At 38.2% G+C, this 16,260-nt stretch overlaps 2 protein-coding genes across 3 annotated transcripts; one reads left to right on the top strand and one right to left on the bottom strand.

Annotated features, from left to right (window-relative positions):
• Positions 1–1,173: 1,173 nt before the first annotated feature.
• pla2g12b (phospholipase A2, group XIIB) lies at positions 1,174–6,325 on the top strand. 2 transcript variants are annotated; one of them, XM_043256000.1, is made up of 4 exons: positions 1,174–1,637; positions 3,374–3,462; positions 4,845–5,010; positions 5,220–6,325. In XM_043256000.1, the coding sequence occupies exons 1-4, from the start codon at positions 1,292–1,294 to the stop codon at positions 5,336–5,338; spliced, it is 720 nt and encodes a 239-aa protein (XP_043111935.1). In that variant the 5' UTR covers positions 1,174–1,291; the 3' UTR covers positions 5,339–6,325. The 2 variants fall into 2 exon arrangements, with proteins under 2 accessions (XP_043111935.1, XP_043111936.1); XM_043256001.1 differs by having other exon boundaries at positions 1,175–1,637; positions 3,374–3,450.
• Positions 6,052–14,295, bottom strand: oit3 (oncoprotein induced transcript 3). Its single transcript, XM_043255999.1, has 9 exons — positions 14,118–14,295; positions 10,291–10,665; positions 10,091–10,204; positions 8,796–8,918; positions 8,588–8,710; positions 8,344–8,504; positions 7,240–7,652; positions 6,635–6,734; positions 6,052–6,511 (listed from the first exon to the last, which is right to left on the bottom strand). The coding sequence occupies exons 1-9, from the start codon at positions 14,287–14,289 to the stop codon at positions 6,347–6,349; spliced, it is 1,746 nt and encodes a 581-aa protein (XP_043111934.1). The 5' UTR covers positions 14,290–14,295; the 3' UTR covers positions 6,052–6,346.
• Between the last annotated feature and the right edge of the window lie 1,965 nt (positions 14,296–16,260).

The raw sequence follows: 16,260 nt of genomic DNA, 5'->3' as shown, positions 1-16,260 counted from the left end.
CTTTACAAATAGAATGTTTGATGTAATGTGTTCACGTCTTTCATCAGAAATGGCACCCACATCCGCAGCAGAAACACTCGGAAAGAAGGGCACCATATGAGAGAGAAACAATATTGAAGATTAAATTGTATAATTCGTTATGATGTGGGGTGTTTCAAAAATTCCAAGTCGACTCGCCAAATCCCAGGAATGACCCATATAAATAACATAAAGCTGTCAATGGTGCGGTACCGTCTCAAAAGGTACTTGTTTGTACCTAAAGGGTCCATATTATTACTTAAATTTAGCGTACATATTTGAACCTGATAGATACAAAAGTGCACCTTTCTTAAAAGGTGCCAGGCCAGTAACTGGTACCTTTATTTCTGAGAGTGTATTTTGAAATAAAGCCGACTTCTGCCTTCCAATAGCACTTCATGAAATTATATATATATTTATTTATTTATTTGTTTTAAATCCTGATATGTGCGTGCTAAAGTTTAAAAGTCTAAATTCATAGGATTATTCTATAAATACATAAATAAATAAAAAACACTCATAGTAGATGTTAAAAGCCGATAGCTAGAAGGTATTAGCCAGAACATGTATACGGGGCAGGTTTGAAATCAGTGGCACTGCAGTCCATATGATAAGAAAGTGTGTGAACAATTGCCAACCAGCAGCAGACACGTCTATTTAACAACTACTATACAGCAGGAGTGCTTACTGAAGAGTTCAATTTAAACCATAAATAAACTATTGACAGTTCATATCGGTTTTGTCAATGATGTAAAAGACAATCCATTAAACTCTGTCCGAAACTTCAACCTGTGCTATTTTTGACTTAACTAATATTTCTAACTTTATGCTTCCCAAACATGTCTAAATGAATTTCGGTAAACCTTATCAAAGTCTTGCAATCCATGCAATCACTATAGCTTGTACGAATATGAAATAACCAAACAGCTGAGTTGTATTGCGATGGCTCTAGATGAAATAATAGGAGACCCTCTTCTAGGCAAAGTGTGAAGTGCAGAAAATCAAAGCAAAAAGTTGATTACAAAATGGGGAGCGTCACTGCGATTCTCTGAGAGAGCAAGCCTCAGCAAGAGATTGGACCTTACCTTTAACCTTAGCACCAATCAATGCCTTGCTGTCTGCTTGATCTAATCACAGTTCAAAGTCCCTTCCACGAGGCACTATCAACAGAGGCTGTGTGTGCTGTTCACTCTTTTCTATCTAAGCCCTTCGGCTTTATCGGTCTCTCCTTCTTCTTGGACCCTACAGACCTCCCGGGACCCGGGGCCAAATCATGTTTCCTCGTGTGCTTCCTCTGCTGCTGCTCTGTATCTCCACAGGCTTGGCTGCCACGCTCATCCAGGCCTCTGCTGATGCAGCTGCGGTGGATTCTCCAGCTGACGGCTCCGTTCTGCCTGAAGCTCAGGCTGGTGAAACCCCAGATGACATCCTGATGGCAGATGCCCCTGTTGAGAGACAACCTGCAGAGACCCAGAGCTCCACGCAAGAATCTGAAGATGATTCAAGCTGGGGCTTGGGTTCTATCAGAGGGAGTTTCCAGGCAGTCAATGGCTATTTTGACTCTATACTGGAGGTGATGGGGGGTCGAGACGGTGTATGCCAGTACCGCTGTAGATATGGTAAGATATGATTTGTCCTTTAAATGGAATAGTCTTTTTTACTTTATTCTGCGCTTCTCAGATCACCGTCACATTATATGCTCTGGGCAAAGACTTCAACCTTTCTGTTAAAATGCTAAAGCATGCGAGTCTGTCCAGCCAAAGCTCAGAAAAATGTTTTAATCTCCAAAAAAAATTCAACTTGACAAATGTAGTCAATATGAAATATCATAGTATGGAAATGAAAAGAATGTATACATACTTCCAGACTTCCAGACATAGGTGCTTTATTTGATTTAAGTGATTTAATTGGCATGCCCTCTCTGATCTGTCCTCACTCCTCGTGTTGACAGACATGGTGTGGCATGTCGATCACACCACTCCACAGCCGACAGTAACCAATCAGAACGTTTCATGTGCTCGTGTCTGAGAATTTAGGAAGTGCTTTATTTATCTTTTGACTATTTGGTTTGATTATACAATGACAGACCTGCATCTCTTGTTTGCAGCCTTTGACCGTTAATTGAATACAAATTAATGGAACTTTGAAAACTGAATTGTATTAGTTATGTTGAATCTTATTAAAATTGATTGATTTAAATTTGTTGAGCAAGTACAAGTTAACGTTCTTAATGTTTAATGTTGCCTAAGGAGGGCAGGGAATATTGCAGAAGTCTTCATCCGCAATAAAAGTGGTTAATATAGGCCTATGTACAGTTTTAGCAAAATAATTGCATAATAAACTTAATTGCATAATAAACGGGGTTCAAAAGTCCTACTGAAGATTTTGTTGCAGGGCTTTGACTGAATGCCGAAGCTAAGATAACAAAATAGTTTCTAACCTTATAATGCAACCATAATCTAAGATGATTCAAACAATGTGTCATGGATAGTGTCACCTTCTCTTAAAATGATAACGAGTATGCTTTGAATACCAAATGTGAAAATGCTTTTATATTAGTTTAGGATATTGGTGGAGACACTTGCTTTCTAGCGATTATTGTCAATTAGATTGCACAGCAATTAAATAAAAATAAAAGTGTTTAACCCTGTCATGATACAAACGATCACTCTATTCTCCTGTTAGATACTGTTCAGTGCTTTGACACAGTCTGTATTGTTAAAAGCGCTATATAAATAAAAGTGATTGATTGATTGATATTGTTGATTATACGGGCTATAGGAAGAAAATCTCACTTACTGTCGCACGAATATATCATTTACTGAGATTGGGTTACAGGGCTCTGTATTATGACATTTGCTGTTTTAATTCAGTATCTTACATTTAGGTAATTTAATCAGGAATTTGACATAGTTTTAATAGCTATGCAAGTCACATTCAAGTTTCGGAAGATCATAATTCCAGAGACTGTCCAGAAGATCTCCCAAAATATAACAATACTAGTATACATTCAGAGAAAACAATAATGCTAGATTTTTCGAACGTTATACCTATAGAACAAAAACCTGTTTAGATTCTGCTTTTTTAGTTTTATTATAGGTTGGCAAAGTTGAATACTTAAGAAACAGCATGAAACCCACTTAGTCAGCATCATCCAATAAAATGTTCATGAAAGAATGTTTTTGGCGCGTTATAAGTAAACCCACTTTACTTACTAACTGCTTTGTTTGTTTCCACATTTGTAAAGCTCTCAGTGCTACTGTTAAATAAAATGCATTCTAATCAATAGCAGCTTTATGTTATAATCACTTATCAAAGATGTGATATATTTGAATGTATTATAACTATTTTTCAGGTAAAGCTCCTCAACCTCGTCCTGGATATCAAATGCCCGAGCCTGACGGTTGTAGCACCTCGTTGCTGGGCTTCCAGGTACCTAACAGTGTATGTGTCTCTTTATTTCCACTAACGTTAGCGGCCAGTATGCCCTCTTGAATCTTTGATATTGTATGTTCTGTCTCTGTGCATGATCTGTGTGAATCCTGACAATGAAGTGCACACTGGCCAATCAATCAAAGCTGTACTCTAAATAAAATACCCATCCAAGTCAACCGATTAATATTTGCATGTGAAAAAGTAGATATCTCACTTCCAGTTTTGTAGCATCATATATGAAAAATGTTTGAATATAACGCACTTAGTAGTAAGTAAAAAAATATACTCCCTTCATTTCAAGCACATTTATTCTTCTGCTATCTCAATTAATGTTACAGCATAATAACATTTTAAGTAAAAACTTAACTGTGACAAACTGAGAACGATGAAATATTGAAGGCCATATAATTGCAATGTGGACCAGACCTTTTGGCATGAAGTTAAAAGTCTGGCTCTGCATGATGTGCGTTGCACAAGCCAGCACAATTTCAGATACGGTGCTCCTAAATTGAGAGACTAGCGCAGACTCTGAAGAAGGGGTGAACATCCGACAGGTTCCAGACAGTTAAGTTTGGCATCCAGCCAAAGCGCCGATGGGTCTGCTGTGAGGAAAAAGGAAAGCAAATGTGCCAATTACTTTCACACAAAGACTCGTGGACGGCCCTCTGTGTAATTTCTGAATCTCGAATACATCCTAACTTTGAGGTTTAAAGCGTTCGTTCAGAAATCACTTATGCAGGCGATATATCAGTCCTCAAGGGGCGACAAATGTAATTGTCTCATGTTTCAACATTGCAAATTACCGTGCGACTATAATCACTGCATCCCTTAAATAACAGCGATCATGAATAAAGCAGGAGTCTTCGACTTTTTTACACCAAAGATGGACATCTTTACCACACCATAATTACATACTTGCATACATTGCAAAGCAATTTTATAGTTATACGTATTTATTGGTACCACTTTAGAATAAGGAAAACAAAACTAAGAGTTTTCCTTCAATAAACTCCAAATTTCCTGCTTATTAATAGCAAGGTAGATGTAAAGTTTAGGTATAACCCTTATTAGTGCTAAAAAAAACAGGTAATATGCATGCTAATAAGCAACTAGTTATTAGTGAGAATCAGATCTTAACATAAACTGCTATAGAATCATTTTATAAATGATCATCATTAGGCTATTTAACCTTTACTGATATACAGAATCATATACATTTAATTTTTATTAATGTGCGTAAGACATGGATAAGGGGATGCGATCATATAGGTTTTTGTGACTAACAAGTTATTTGTATGGTTCTTTGTGTGTCTGAACTATATGTGGTTGATTGTGTTTTAGTGCGAAAGAGTTTTAAAGCTCATGCTGTATAATTTGCTGTTTCTCCACAGTTTGATATGGGCGTCCCAGCCATGACCAAATGTTGTAATCAGCTAGACATTTGCTATGACACCTGTGGTTCTAACAAATACCGCTGTGACACCAAATTCCGCTGGTGCCTCCATAGCATCTGCGGTGACCTGAAGAAGAGTCTGGGCCTCATAGCAAAAGTTGAAGGTGTGAAACACACACACACACACACACACACACACACGTATGTTGGGACATTCCACAGACTTAATGTGTTGTATGTTACGTATATGTAATGGTTTTTGTGTTGGAACAGATCCATTATCTAACCCTGAAAATATTTTGACTGATTATGTTCAATAGTACTTTTGTCTGCACACCAGACAAAAACCCTTCATTTTCTTTCTCTCCCACAGCCTGTGAGACCTTTGCGGACACCATGTATAACACCGTGTGGACTTTGGGCTGCAGGCCCTTCATGAATGGCCAGAGGGCATCCTGCTATTGTGAAGGAGAAGAGAAGGACGAGCTGTGAAGATCTACAAACCACAAAAACACACCACCTTAAACACATATAAACACTTTTGTAGTTTAAACTACTCCGCACTAGGGCTCAGTATTAGGATGAAGTAAGACACCCTGGTCACATTTCACCACATTGAAAAAGAAACTGTTAGAAAGATTTACCGCAGTGTACAACGGTGGTGGTTGTTGTTGGATTCTCATTAGTTAATATAGTTAATTTATTTATCATCATTATTTTTATTTGAAATAATTGTAATTGTTATCAGCATACGTTAAATGCTGTAAATGACCTACTACTGCAATGTATAAATACTATTGATTTACATTTACTAATTTAAATAAAATATTTATTTGCTTTGCAGCAAAAGTTTTTTTTAAATAAACATTTTGCATAAATAGTCTGATCTTCCTAAAAATGTCACAAAGATTCACCCACTAACTCTCAAACTGGTGCTAGTGAATTTGTTTTAGTTCAGCAGAAACTTAAGGTTTACTCTGTATGTGTGAAAGTGTCATATTATGATTTGGGTAGTGATATTTATGCAAATAATGATTGTCTGAATATCACGTTCTGAAAACTCAAACGTTCTCCTAAGCAAGTAGTTTTATTGGATTTTGTTTGAAATGTAATTATATGCAGAATAGAAGGTAAACAGTAATACACATGAATATGTATTTCACTGAGAGAGAGACAACATGACTACAGACTGTGACAAAAATAACTGTATTGGCTGTAAAATAATTTTATTCTACTCAGTAAAACAGTGCTGAGATTATACAGAAATTAAGCATTTTAAAACTGTATAATGCTGCTCAGTTTCTTGATCTAAGCTTTTTTGAAACACCTAGAGGCTTTATGTAGTAAATATATATGTCAGAAGTATTGGAAGGAAGCAACTGTTGCAAATTATAAATGTAAGATTCCTGCAGATACTGTATGCAGAATGGATGTGTTTAAATACAATAAAGTAGCCTGTAGATGGCGTTGTGGGTAGGACATTTTTGGATCCATTTGGTCTCATGGATCTGGCAGTATGTGAATGGGTCCACTGGAAAGTACATGTTGCTCTTGGTGCCGGTCAGTCCAGAGATGTCTCTTCAAGCGCTTTCGGCAGCCCTGTGTACAGCGAGATTCCCCTTGTTCCTGCCCGCACACAAGCACACGGCAATGCAGGAACACCTCCTAGTACACACAGTGCACACAAAAGTTTCAGCAAAGTAATAGCTAGACCATTAGTATGCAAAAGCACGTGCACAGGCCAACCAGGCAGCTGCATTCCCCAGTGTGCACCAGTTCCCAACTCACCCTATTGTCCTTGCCAATGAACTTGAAGACAGGGACCTGGTAGTGCTTGGAGAGCTGATCTTTAGCTGAAAACTGACGCACCGTATCGTCTGAAATGCAGCTGAGAAATATAAGGCCATTAAAGCACAAAGCTCTAAATATAGACTGCCTTTGTTCGAAGGTGCAATGAGCAATCACTCCTCAAAATAACATGGCTTCCAGGTATTCTTCAAAATAATCTCACAGATATTACTGAAAAAGGAGTCCTGATGGAAAAACACCTGCCTCAGTGACAGCCCTTGGCGATAAAGAGAGCTAAAAATGTACAAGCGAACCATCCAATCAGCTCCTTTGTTTTTAAAACATGCTGGTATATATATGTTTTGAAGCTGGTTAGCTCCTGCTCATGACCAGCTCATGACCAATTAAGGGCCATCTTAAACCAGCCACCATGCTTCAGAGCATAACTAACCAACATCTACTGAATTTTTCAACAGGGAAAGAATAGTGTGGTCTAATTCTGTTGCTAGTTTGAATTATATAATATAGCAGCAGTGAAGGAGCATGCAGAATGAGAGTACAGAACAATATGCATTATTCATTTTTGAATTATTTTAAATACCTACCCATCTCTGATAAGGTAATATTTTAAGGCCTGGTCAGCACTGGGACCAGGGGTGGCAAAGCAGCTTTCTACAAAGGCAGCAAGGCCATCCACCCGTTCTCGAGGCTCGACGCCAAAGTACAGCGAATCACGCAAACGCAGTTGAGGAGGTTGGTTGTACGACTCTGAAAATTCAGCGTTTTTAAAGAGCTCCAAACTGAAGGGGAATATTCCTTCGCTGTGGCCTGCTAACTCGAGTGCTGTGTTGCGCAGACTGGGCAGGTAGCCATCCGATACTTCGTACTGCCGAGGAAACTCACACGTAATTGGCAGCAGCAGTTTACTGGTACGTACAATCAAGATCCCATTGCTGCTGGGACTAGACCGTGGCAAACCTGTTACCAAGTTGGTGCCAACAATTTTGTCATCAGTCACCTGTAGAAGATAGAAAGGAAGATGATGTTCCACTACATTGCCAGAGAACTAGTCATGCAATGGTATTCACCACCTATTTTACTTCAGTAAAGTGGGAGTGAGGAAAAATATGGAAGCTAGGACTTGATTTTATCCATTAGGGTTGAATTCTGAGAAGTAGGTGTTATGTATTCAGTCCTGCAACACTCTTAAAAATGAAGGTGCTTCATAATGCCATAGAAGAACCTTTTTTTCTAAAGGCATTGCTGTAAAGAACCTTTTAAAGCACCTTTATTTTTAAGAGTGAAGCTGAAGATTATGAAGAATTACCATTGGCAAGTACTTATGAGAAGAACTTTGGACCAGGATGACAATTAAAGATCATAGTATTTTCCAGTAGTAACTTCTTTTTCAGTTATTGTTATTTTCCATTATTGCCACTAAATGAAAATAGCTTTTCTTAGCACAAAAGTGCAAGTAGTCATAGCGTCTATTTAGACTGTGTAAAAATAGCAATATTTTCAGCTATTTATACTTATTATACTTATTTAACTTATTGCAAGTAGTGGCAAATATCAGTATTGGACAACATTATAAAACAGTATGCAATTATTATTTCATTTATTATTACATATTGAGTGTAAATTATATGTTTTATTAAATTTTATAAATAGATGCTCATTTATTGGGACAATAAATCCATAACCATTACCTGGACCACAGTGCCACATGTCTTCAGACTAAAGTGAAGGTTAATGTGGGTGCCATTGGAAATGCCCCGGCAAGAGGTGTTAGACAGGAAGAGTTCAAGTCCTCCCACCAGGTCTTTGGGAACTGAGACCTCAATGGAACTAGGATCACACTGCACAGGGACTGCACAATAAAGAAACGTTGATGTGAAACCTACATACCCTGACAGAAAGAGGTACAAGATAGGAGAGACAGGTCCAGCTCACCTTGACAGGTCCGTTTGTCATCTCCCAAAGACAGACCCCAGGGACAATGACAGTAATATGAATCATCCTCTGAGGAGCATCCATGACTGCAGCCTCCATTCACGCTGTCACAGCCAGCAATCTCTACACACAACCACAGAAAACGCAATGCATGAGAAAAATGAAATCATGTCCATATTCAGGATGCTGCAATTTACAGTGTTCTTACCTTTACAGCTCTTCCCATCCTCGTCCAGTACTTTACCTGGTCCACACTCACATCGACGAGAGCCCTTGGTGTTGATGCATATTTCTGCACATTCTCCATTGCCTTTCTCACATTCGTTCACATCTTAACACAGCAGATCATGGTTAAAAACAGAAGCAGATAGGCGAATGTCGTGCAGCATCCTGACTGAAATAGAGTTCGCTGGAATGCCCTGGCAGCAATTTTGTGCGTCATTCAATGCTTCATCTGAGAAGACTAGACTCAAGTGCGTTTGGATTATTTCCTGTATATGCAATGTTGTTTTAGAATTTGTCTTTCTGTCGACAGCAACACAAAACGCTACTTTGAAATGTTCCCTCTGTAGGTGGATGACTGTTTTGCAACAAGGCAAGTGATTTATGCTTTGCTGGAAGTGGAATTGACAGTGATTAGTTAAGTTTCTCCTGAAGGGTAAAAAGGTTATAAAATGCTTACAGGAAAAACCGAAAGCTAGAGAGAAACCATCAATGCGCAGGATAGTCCTTGATGAACACATTAAATTTTACATCTAATTGATTTCACTTATTCTGTTTACTCCTTGTTTTTCTTGTTGTGTCTTTGCCCTTACAGCATTTGGAGTTAAACACTTCTCATCAGCTTATGTAGTAAAACTTCATGCACTGTGTAGCTCCTACAAAGTAGAAAATAGAATTTGAGGTATCTAACCCTTCCAATTAGAGCTGGAAGCCCCCAAGCCTCCAAGCAAAACAAAAATTTGAAAGGTCTTTATTTTAGCAGTGTTTCTAGTGGGTCAGAGTGTGTGCATGGTAGGACCAATCCTGGCAGTTTTTATTACTGTTTCAGGTGTGCTTAGTTATACTTGGAGCTGCATCTATACAGTCTTGCCCTAAACATCTATATAGTCTTGGCCTCTGGATGTTCTTGTGACAACTACATATACATACGAGTTCTGAACATAAGTTACGCTCAATCTGAGAGGTAACCATAGCAACAGATCCAGAAAAAAGTTCTCCAAGACAAACTTTAACAGAATGTTTTAAAATCAGATATTCATTTAAAATGATAAACACCTTGAAAGTTGCTGAATAATTTGCACTCTCTTCTTTTTTACTACTAAAAGCACTGATTTAGCTGGCTGCCTTCGTACATTAGTGGATTGTTTCTCAACTTCGCCTTTCACCAGTCTTGTGGTCTCTTTTTCATCAATGCAAAAGCACTCTCATTCTAATCGCAATTTAACTCTTTGTCTCTATAAGCATTTCTCTAGGCCAGGCCTGGATCACACTGTTACTCACCCAGACATGTCTGTGCATCCGGGCCTAGAACAGTTCCCCCAGAACAGCGGCATTCTGGTTCGACAGGACAGTCGGCTCCGTTACACTCCACTTCATCACATATGTCATAGAAATCTATGGCAACACACATAACGAACCTGATGGTCATCGGTTTTATTCAACATGTCAGAAAGACTCATTAAAGCAGGAGGAAGACTTACGGCCACAGTAGACGTGGAAGCAGACGGAGGGTCGGGGCAGGCGATAGACATAATAACCCTTAGCACAGGCCTTTACATCCACACTGGCTGTCCAGTGACAGCAGTTATTATTGAAGCTAGCACACGCTGGGAGGGTGACGATACCATCGCTAGGCCGAGGGTGGCTGCTGTTCAGCCAGATGGGGGCATGGGTACCACAGTGGTTCTCCTCAATACAGAAGGTTGGCATTGCATCCCCAGCCATCCCTGTAAAGCGATACCACTCTCCCGCCACATGACGGTCGCACAGAGGGACTCCGGCAGAGTTGTTGACGTGGTAGTCAGTGTTCCTCCACGGTTCATTCAGACTGATATATGCTGAGCAGGGATCTAGAGCTGAGACAGGTAAAAAAATTGGTCAACTTATACATTATGCATTAATACATGCTTCACCAGACCAAAATAATTTCCTCCGACTTCGGAGAGATAACTATTAATGTTCACTTTGGGAACAATGCACTTAGGAAACACTATAACATTTGTATTTGATTGATACAGGTTTCCTGCTTCAATTCTGTCACTAGTCATTAACACCTGAAAAATGCCAGTTTGCAGTGAATCAAAGTTAACACAACAGCTTACAAACACTGAAGTCTCAGTTATATCTATACATATGGGATGGCACGAGTAGAAAGGATGGAGTTTGCCTTTAATCCCTTTCCAAGTATTATTATTTTTTTTGCATTTGATATATGATAGTGCCTTTGCATTTTGTCCTTTACTAAACATCTGTTTCCCTGACAAAAGATGTTTAAGATTTTTACTTTGCAATGAGAAAATGGCTCAATACGCTAAAAGACAATAATCTTATTTTTAGTGGTGGGGGTAATTGTATGTTTTTAATACTCAGTACAATTTAAAGTTGTATGTTTTTTTTCAGAATGTCTGTACTTTTACTTGAGTGCTTTTGACTACTTTTCTCAATAATCCTGGGTCCCCCGTACCAGTCCAACCACTAGTGTCATTCCTGCAAGCCAGTACCTCACCTTTTTAACTATTTATTTAAGTAATCTCTTTGTTTTGAGAACCTACAGCTCGTAACAGTCAATTATTCATGAAATGGACAAACTACACTTTTTTCATGTCATTATCTTGTGCTAAACATTATTTTTTGCGTCACATTGATTTGAGTTCACCATCTAAAGGGCTTATTCATAGAGTTTTTCTTTTCTTTTCTTTTCTTTTTTAACGCAAGGAACCTAAACAAAACCGCAAGACTCAGCTTCACTTCAACGATAAACTATAGCTTTGCCGATTTTTATGTTTTGTTGGTGTGCAAGATGATCCTCGTCCTAGATCTCCACCAAACCAGTACTACACAGCAATATCTAGTCAGAAAAATGTATGCTGGTCTATGCTGGAGGACAGCCTAGTATTCTTTTAGAAAATTTACTAAAGCTGTACAGATATGTCCTGCCCCCCTGCATTAACAGCCTGTTAAATAAGATCTGTCAGTACAAAGCCCTTTTCCTTCAGTTGGTTTGCAGCTTTCAAAGGAAGGCTAATCAATACTCCACACTGCACCGCTGCTTTCTCCCTTACACTCTCAACTGAATTAGGTCCTCATATGAAGTTGGGCTGCTCTGCTGGAACATGTGGAAATGAAAAATGATGCAGCATAAGGCGTGATGACCATTAGTCACGAAGCGGCAGCAGCTTGATGAGGCTTAAAGGGAGAATCCTTTCCACAGTAAATTATCACCTTAGATAAAACATTATCAAGCTGCAGACACTGTGCCCTGGCTTGTGGCCATCGTACAATTAGAATGAATGGTAACACTTTAGAATACTGATCCGTCATTAATGAATAACTACACAGGAACAAATGCCTAATGCACTATTAACATTGTAGTAACTACTATTACCTAACAAGAAAATAACTAACAATTTATTTCAAAATTAAGATGCTGGTAGCAATGACTCAAGTATTACCAAATCTTTCTAAAGAAACTACTAATTACTTGGATCAATATTCTAAAGTAAAAATCATTATAGATCCTCATGGCAGACGCTATTGTAAGTTAGTGAGATCTATGCAAAGTGTTGGATAGTAATGACTCAAGTGTTACTACATCCTTCTGAGGAAACTACTAGTTATTTGGATCCATATTCTAAAGTGAAGATCATGGTAACCCACTAGTAATTGTTTAAATCTAGAAAAGTGAATTATTAACTAGCCTTACAAAAACCTCAAAAGTTTACAATGACTTCAGTAATTACTAGAGAGTTATCACGATCTTCACTGTAGAATACTGATACAAAAAATAGTAATTCCTTTAGGAGGATGCAGTACCACCTGCATTACTACTATTCAATACAAAACATTAACATCATGCTCATTATTGCTCATAGATGTGTGCTGGTTTATACGAACGCTCCAAGCACACGTGTTCGCATTTAAATAATAGGGAATCTACTTATACATATCTATAGTTGTACCTGCATGAATGTGACATGATTTTTAGGTTGCGTAGTGTAAACAGAAATCGTTTCTGCAATGCCAGTGTGAACGTGGATCGTGTTTATTCTAAAACACATTCTGTAAAGAGGGCTTAAGAGTGTTTGTTGTTTTGGCTTTTTGCTATAGCCAGGGTGTTCTGAATGTGATTGCTTACTGACTCCCACACTGTTTCTGATACTCTGGTTTCCAGATATGGCTTATCTGAACACTTACTTAGTAATCTCCTGCAAGTTGCATGATTTCCCATATTATTCACGTGTAATCATTATTCCAAATTACAAATACTTTGGAACAGAGCACTTTCACACCCACAGACATGTTTTAATATTATAATTCATATTAGAGGGTAGTACTAGCAGCAGCGGCAGACTTAGATAGGTCTGTCTCCTAGGGATGTTCAGCTGATACAAGAACAGCCGGAGGTCAAGGATAAACGGATGTTCAGGTCATCACTGTTTGCGGTAAACACAGCATTCTTGGATACTCTTATTACAATAAAATCCTTCACATTTGCTGCATATTCACATATTTACTGAATAACTCAACAAATGGTGTATGAGTTCAATTTAAGAATGTTTTTTTTTAAATTAGGATGCTTTAATTATAAAATGTGGAAAGAATAGAATAATATTTGATAGTTCAATTTCTTAATAAGTGACTAAACTCATGATTTCCATGGATATGAATCATATCTAGAGAACAGCAGCTGTATTACAGAAACATTTGACTGGTAATTTTAAACGTTTTGGCTTAGTTCACTCAAAAACGACAGTCCTGTCATCATTTACCCTTGTAATATGTCTCATTTTCTTATTTTTTATGTATTTTTTTTTCATACAACAGTAGTCAATGGTAACCACACTTATTTTCAAAGAAAATCATTACAACAATTGACATGAGGGTAAGTAAATCATTTTTAAGTCAAGAATAAAGATGGGAAGTATATGTAATACAAAACATCAAAAACACGTAGGGATTGCTCAGGACATTTTTGCTTTACCTCTTAGCCACGTCATACTGTAGCAACACACAGAAACCGCTCACAATACTCTAGTCGGTATTCAGTTGAAATCAGTTCTTATTTTATTCATTTTGGTTAAATAACAGTAAATTCCATTAATTATGAAACGAGTTTAACCTTTAAAGCAGCTCTGCAGAACACAGTGATGTGAATTTTGCCCAAGTATGCCCTTCAAAAAATGGCAAATATATAGTTGGTATTGCAACATGCTGATCACAGCCATTTGAAAATGCCTTTAGAATGATACTCAAAGAATAATCAGATAATGATAATTAGCAGTGTACATATAAAACAATATGTGCTTACCAATGGCCTGTGCTGTAATCACAGCTTGTAGAAGAACAACCAGAGTGAAAAGCATGTCCATTGGTAGAAAGAAAACCAATTTAACGAGGAAGCCACATCCAGTCATTCCCGTTTTGTCACAGTTTGTGAAAGAGCTTTGTGATTTAATACTGAATTCTGTTATCTCTGTCATTATGAAGGATGGGTCTACAAGCACTGTTGTCATCTTCCTGTGAACAGGACATCTATCTCACCTTGACCTCTTCTCCTGTCCCTTTGTCCCATGTATAAAAAGACCCATCCCTCCAGATAGACAGGACCATCCTCTCATTGTTACTAGAGTCCGGCTTATTCATCCCACTCTTCTACATGTCCCAGAATCTTCTATCTTCCTTCAGCTGCTGCTGACAGCTGCAGTGCAGATCTGACAGACAGTGTATTCAGGTGAAGTTTCATCTCATGCTTTCTGTAGAACTTCCCACAACTAATCCATACTACTGTCTTATTTGCCAGATATAGCATTTTCTTTGTAACTTCTAGAATCTTCTCTTCACTGTTTTCAGTTAATAAAGCTTCTCAAATTATATGCAGATCCTTCCTGTAACTGTTCTTTTCTTTATTACGCATCAGTCTCTTTCTATCCTGATTATTTTCACACAAAGCTATTGTATGGCTTCATGAAATACCTTTTTCTATTGTTTTGTCTCAGCAGTTTGGAGAGAAAATACTCCATCAAGCCATCCATTAATCAGTAATCAGTGAAGACTTTGTAGTTTGTGAAGTTTGTCGTCTTTCCTTTGTCCTTCACAGCAGCACAGGAAAGACAGCACAATGTGCTAATCATTGGTATCATTAGCACAGAGTGGAGGAAAGTGTCTGAAGGTTATCTCAGAGACTGAAGAGAGGAAATTGACAAATGGAGAGATGCTGCTGGTTTTCTTAAGTCTTACAGCTTAAGCATGGATGTGTCTTTTTCTGAAGAGAGGGGTATTTCTTTCAGGCTTCTAGTAATCCCGTTTCCTTGCTGTTTATGATCAGTCAAAAAAATAATGATAATAAATAATAAATGCAGACTTTGCAAGAATAAAACCAGGGAAGAACAGTCTTGCTTATGTAGAGAAGAAACATCTTCTTTAAAGGCATTTGATTGCATACTAATGCAGTTTAGAGCAGTGGTTTTCAATCCTTTCTCAGACCCTTATCTGACGCACTCAATCTGAGTTCATGGAGCTCTTTTCCAATGAGCTGATGACCTGAAACGTAAATTAGGAAGACATGCAATATGTGCAGAAGTTTGAAAAGCACTGGTTTAAGGTATTCTGCTGGACAATGTGTACAAACAGAAGCCTGCTATCTGGTAGGAAGTTGAGCTAAATGTGGGAAGAAGCAGGAGTCAGGCAGGTCAAGGCAAACATCACCGCTGAGGTAAACATGACTCTAAAACAAGTGCTGCAGCCTAATTAGAAACAGAGCATTCACCAATTATTGGTACCCTTGGTAAACATGAACAAAGAAACCCGTGAAAAGGTTAAAGATAGGAAACCAGAGACAATTCCTTCACACAGATGAAGGCATTTACATTTTTTTTTATTTTTACATTGTTGCTGTTTGAAACATATATATTCATTACCACTGTCCTCCAGGGTTTTACTCTGCCTTGCTCAAACTCACCTGCCTGTAGCTTAATAGTAATCCTGAACAGCTCAATTAGCTGGATCAGGTGTGTTTGATTAAGGTTGGAGCTAAAATTTGCAGGACAGCAGCTGTTAAGGACCAGGGTTGAGAAAGCCTGTTTTAAGGCATTGTAAGCATCATTAGTTTATAAACCTGTCCTGGAGGCAACCCTGCCCTGCAAATTTTGTGTTTCCCTTATCATACACACCTGATTCCACTCATCAGCTCATTAATAGAGACTGCAATATCTGATTGGGTGTATCTGATAAAGGAGACTTGGCAAATTGTTTTCAAACTAGTTTCAAACTACTTGCATGGCTCCCTAATTTACACACCTGAATTAGATCATCAGCTCATTAGGAAAAAGCTTTATAAACTCAAACGAGTGTATAAGATAAGAGAGACCTGCAACACGTGCAGAGCTGTGGACTTGAGTGAACAAGGAATGGACTAAGGCTGGGGTCATCAAGAGCCACCACACACAGACATG

This window comes from Puntigrus tetrazona, chromosome 13 (assembly GCF_018831695.1).
Source record: "Puntigrus tetrazona isolate hp1 chromosome 13, ASM1883169v1, whole genome shotgun sequence".
Lineage (NCBI taxonomy): Eukaryota > Metazoa > Chordata > Actinopteri > Cypriniformes > Cyprinidae > Puntigrus > Puntigrus tetrazona.
Note: the sequence above shows the minus strand (reverse complement) of the source record. Positions and strands in the feature narration are given on the sequence as shown.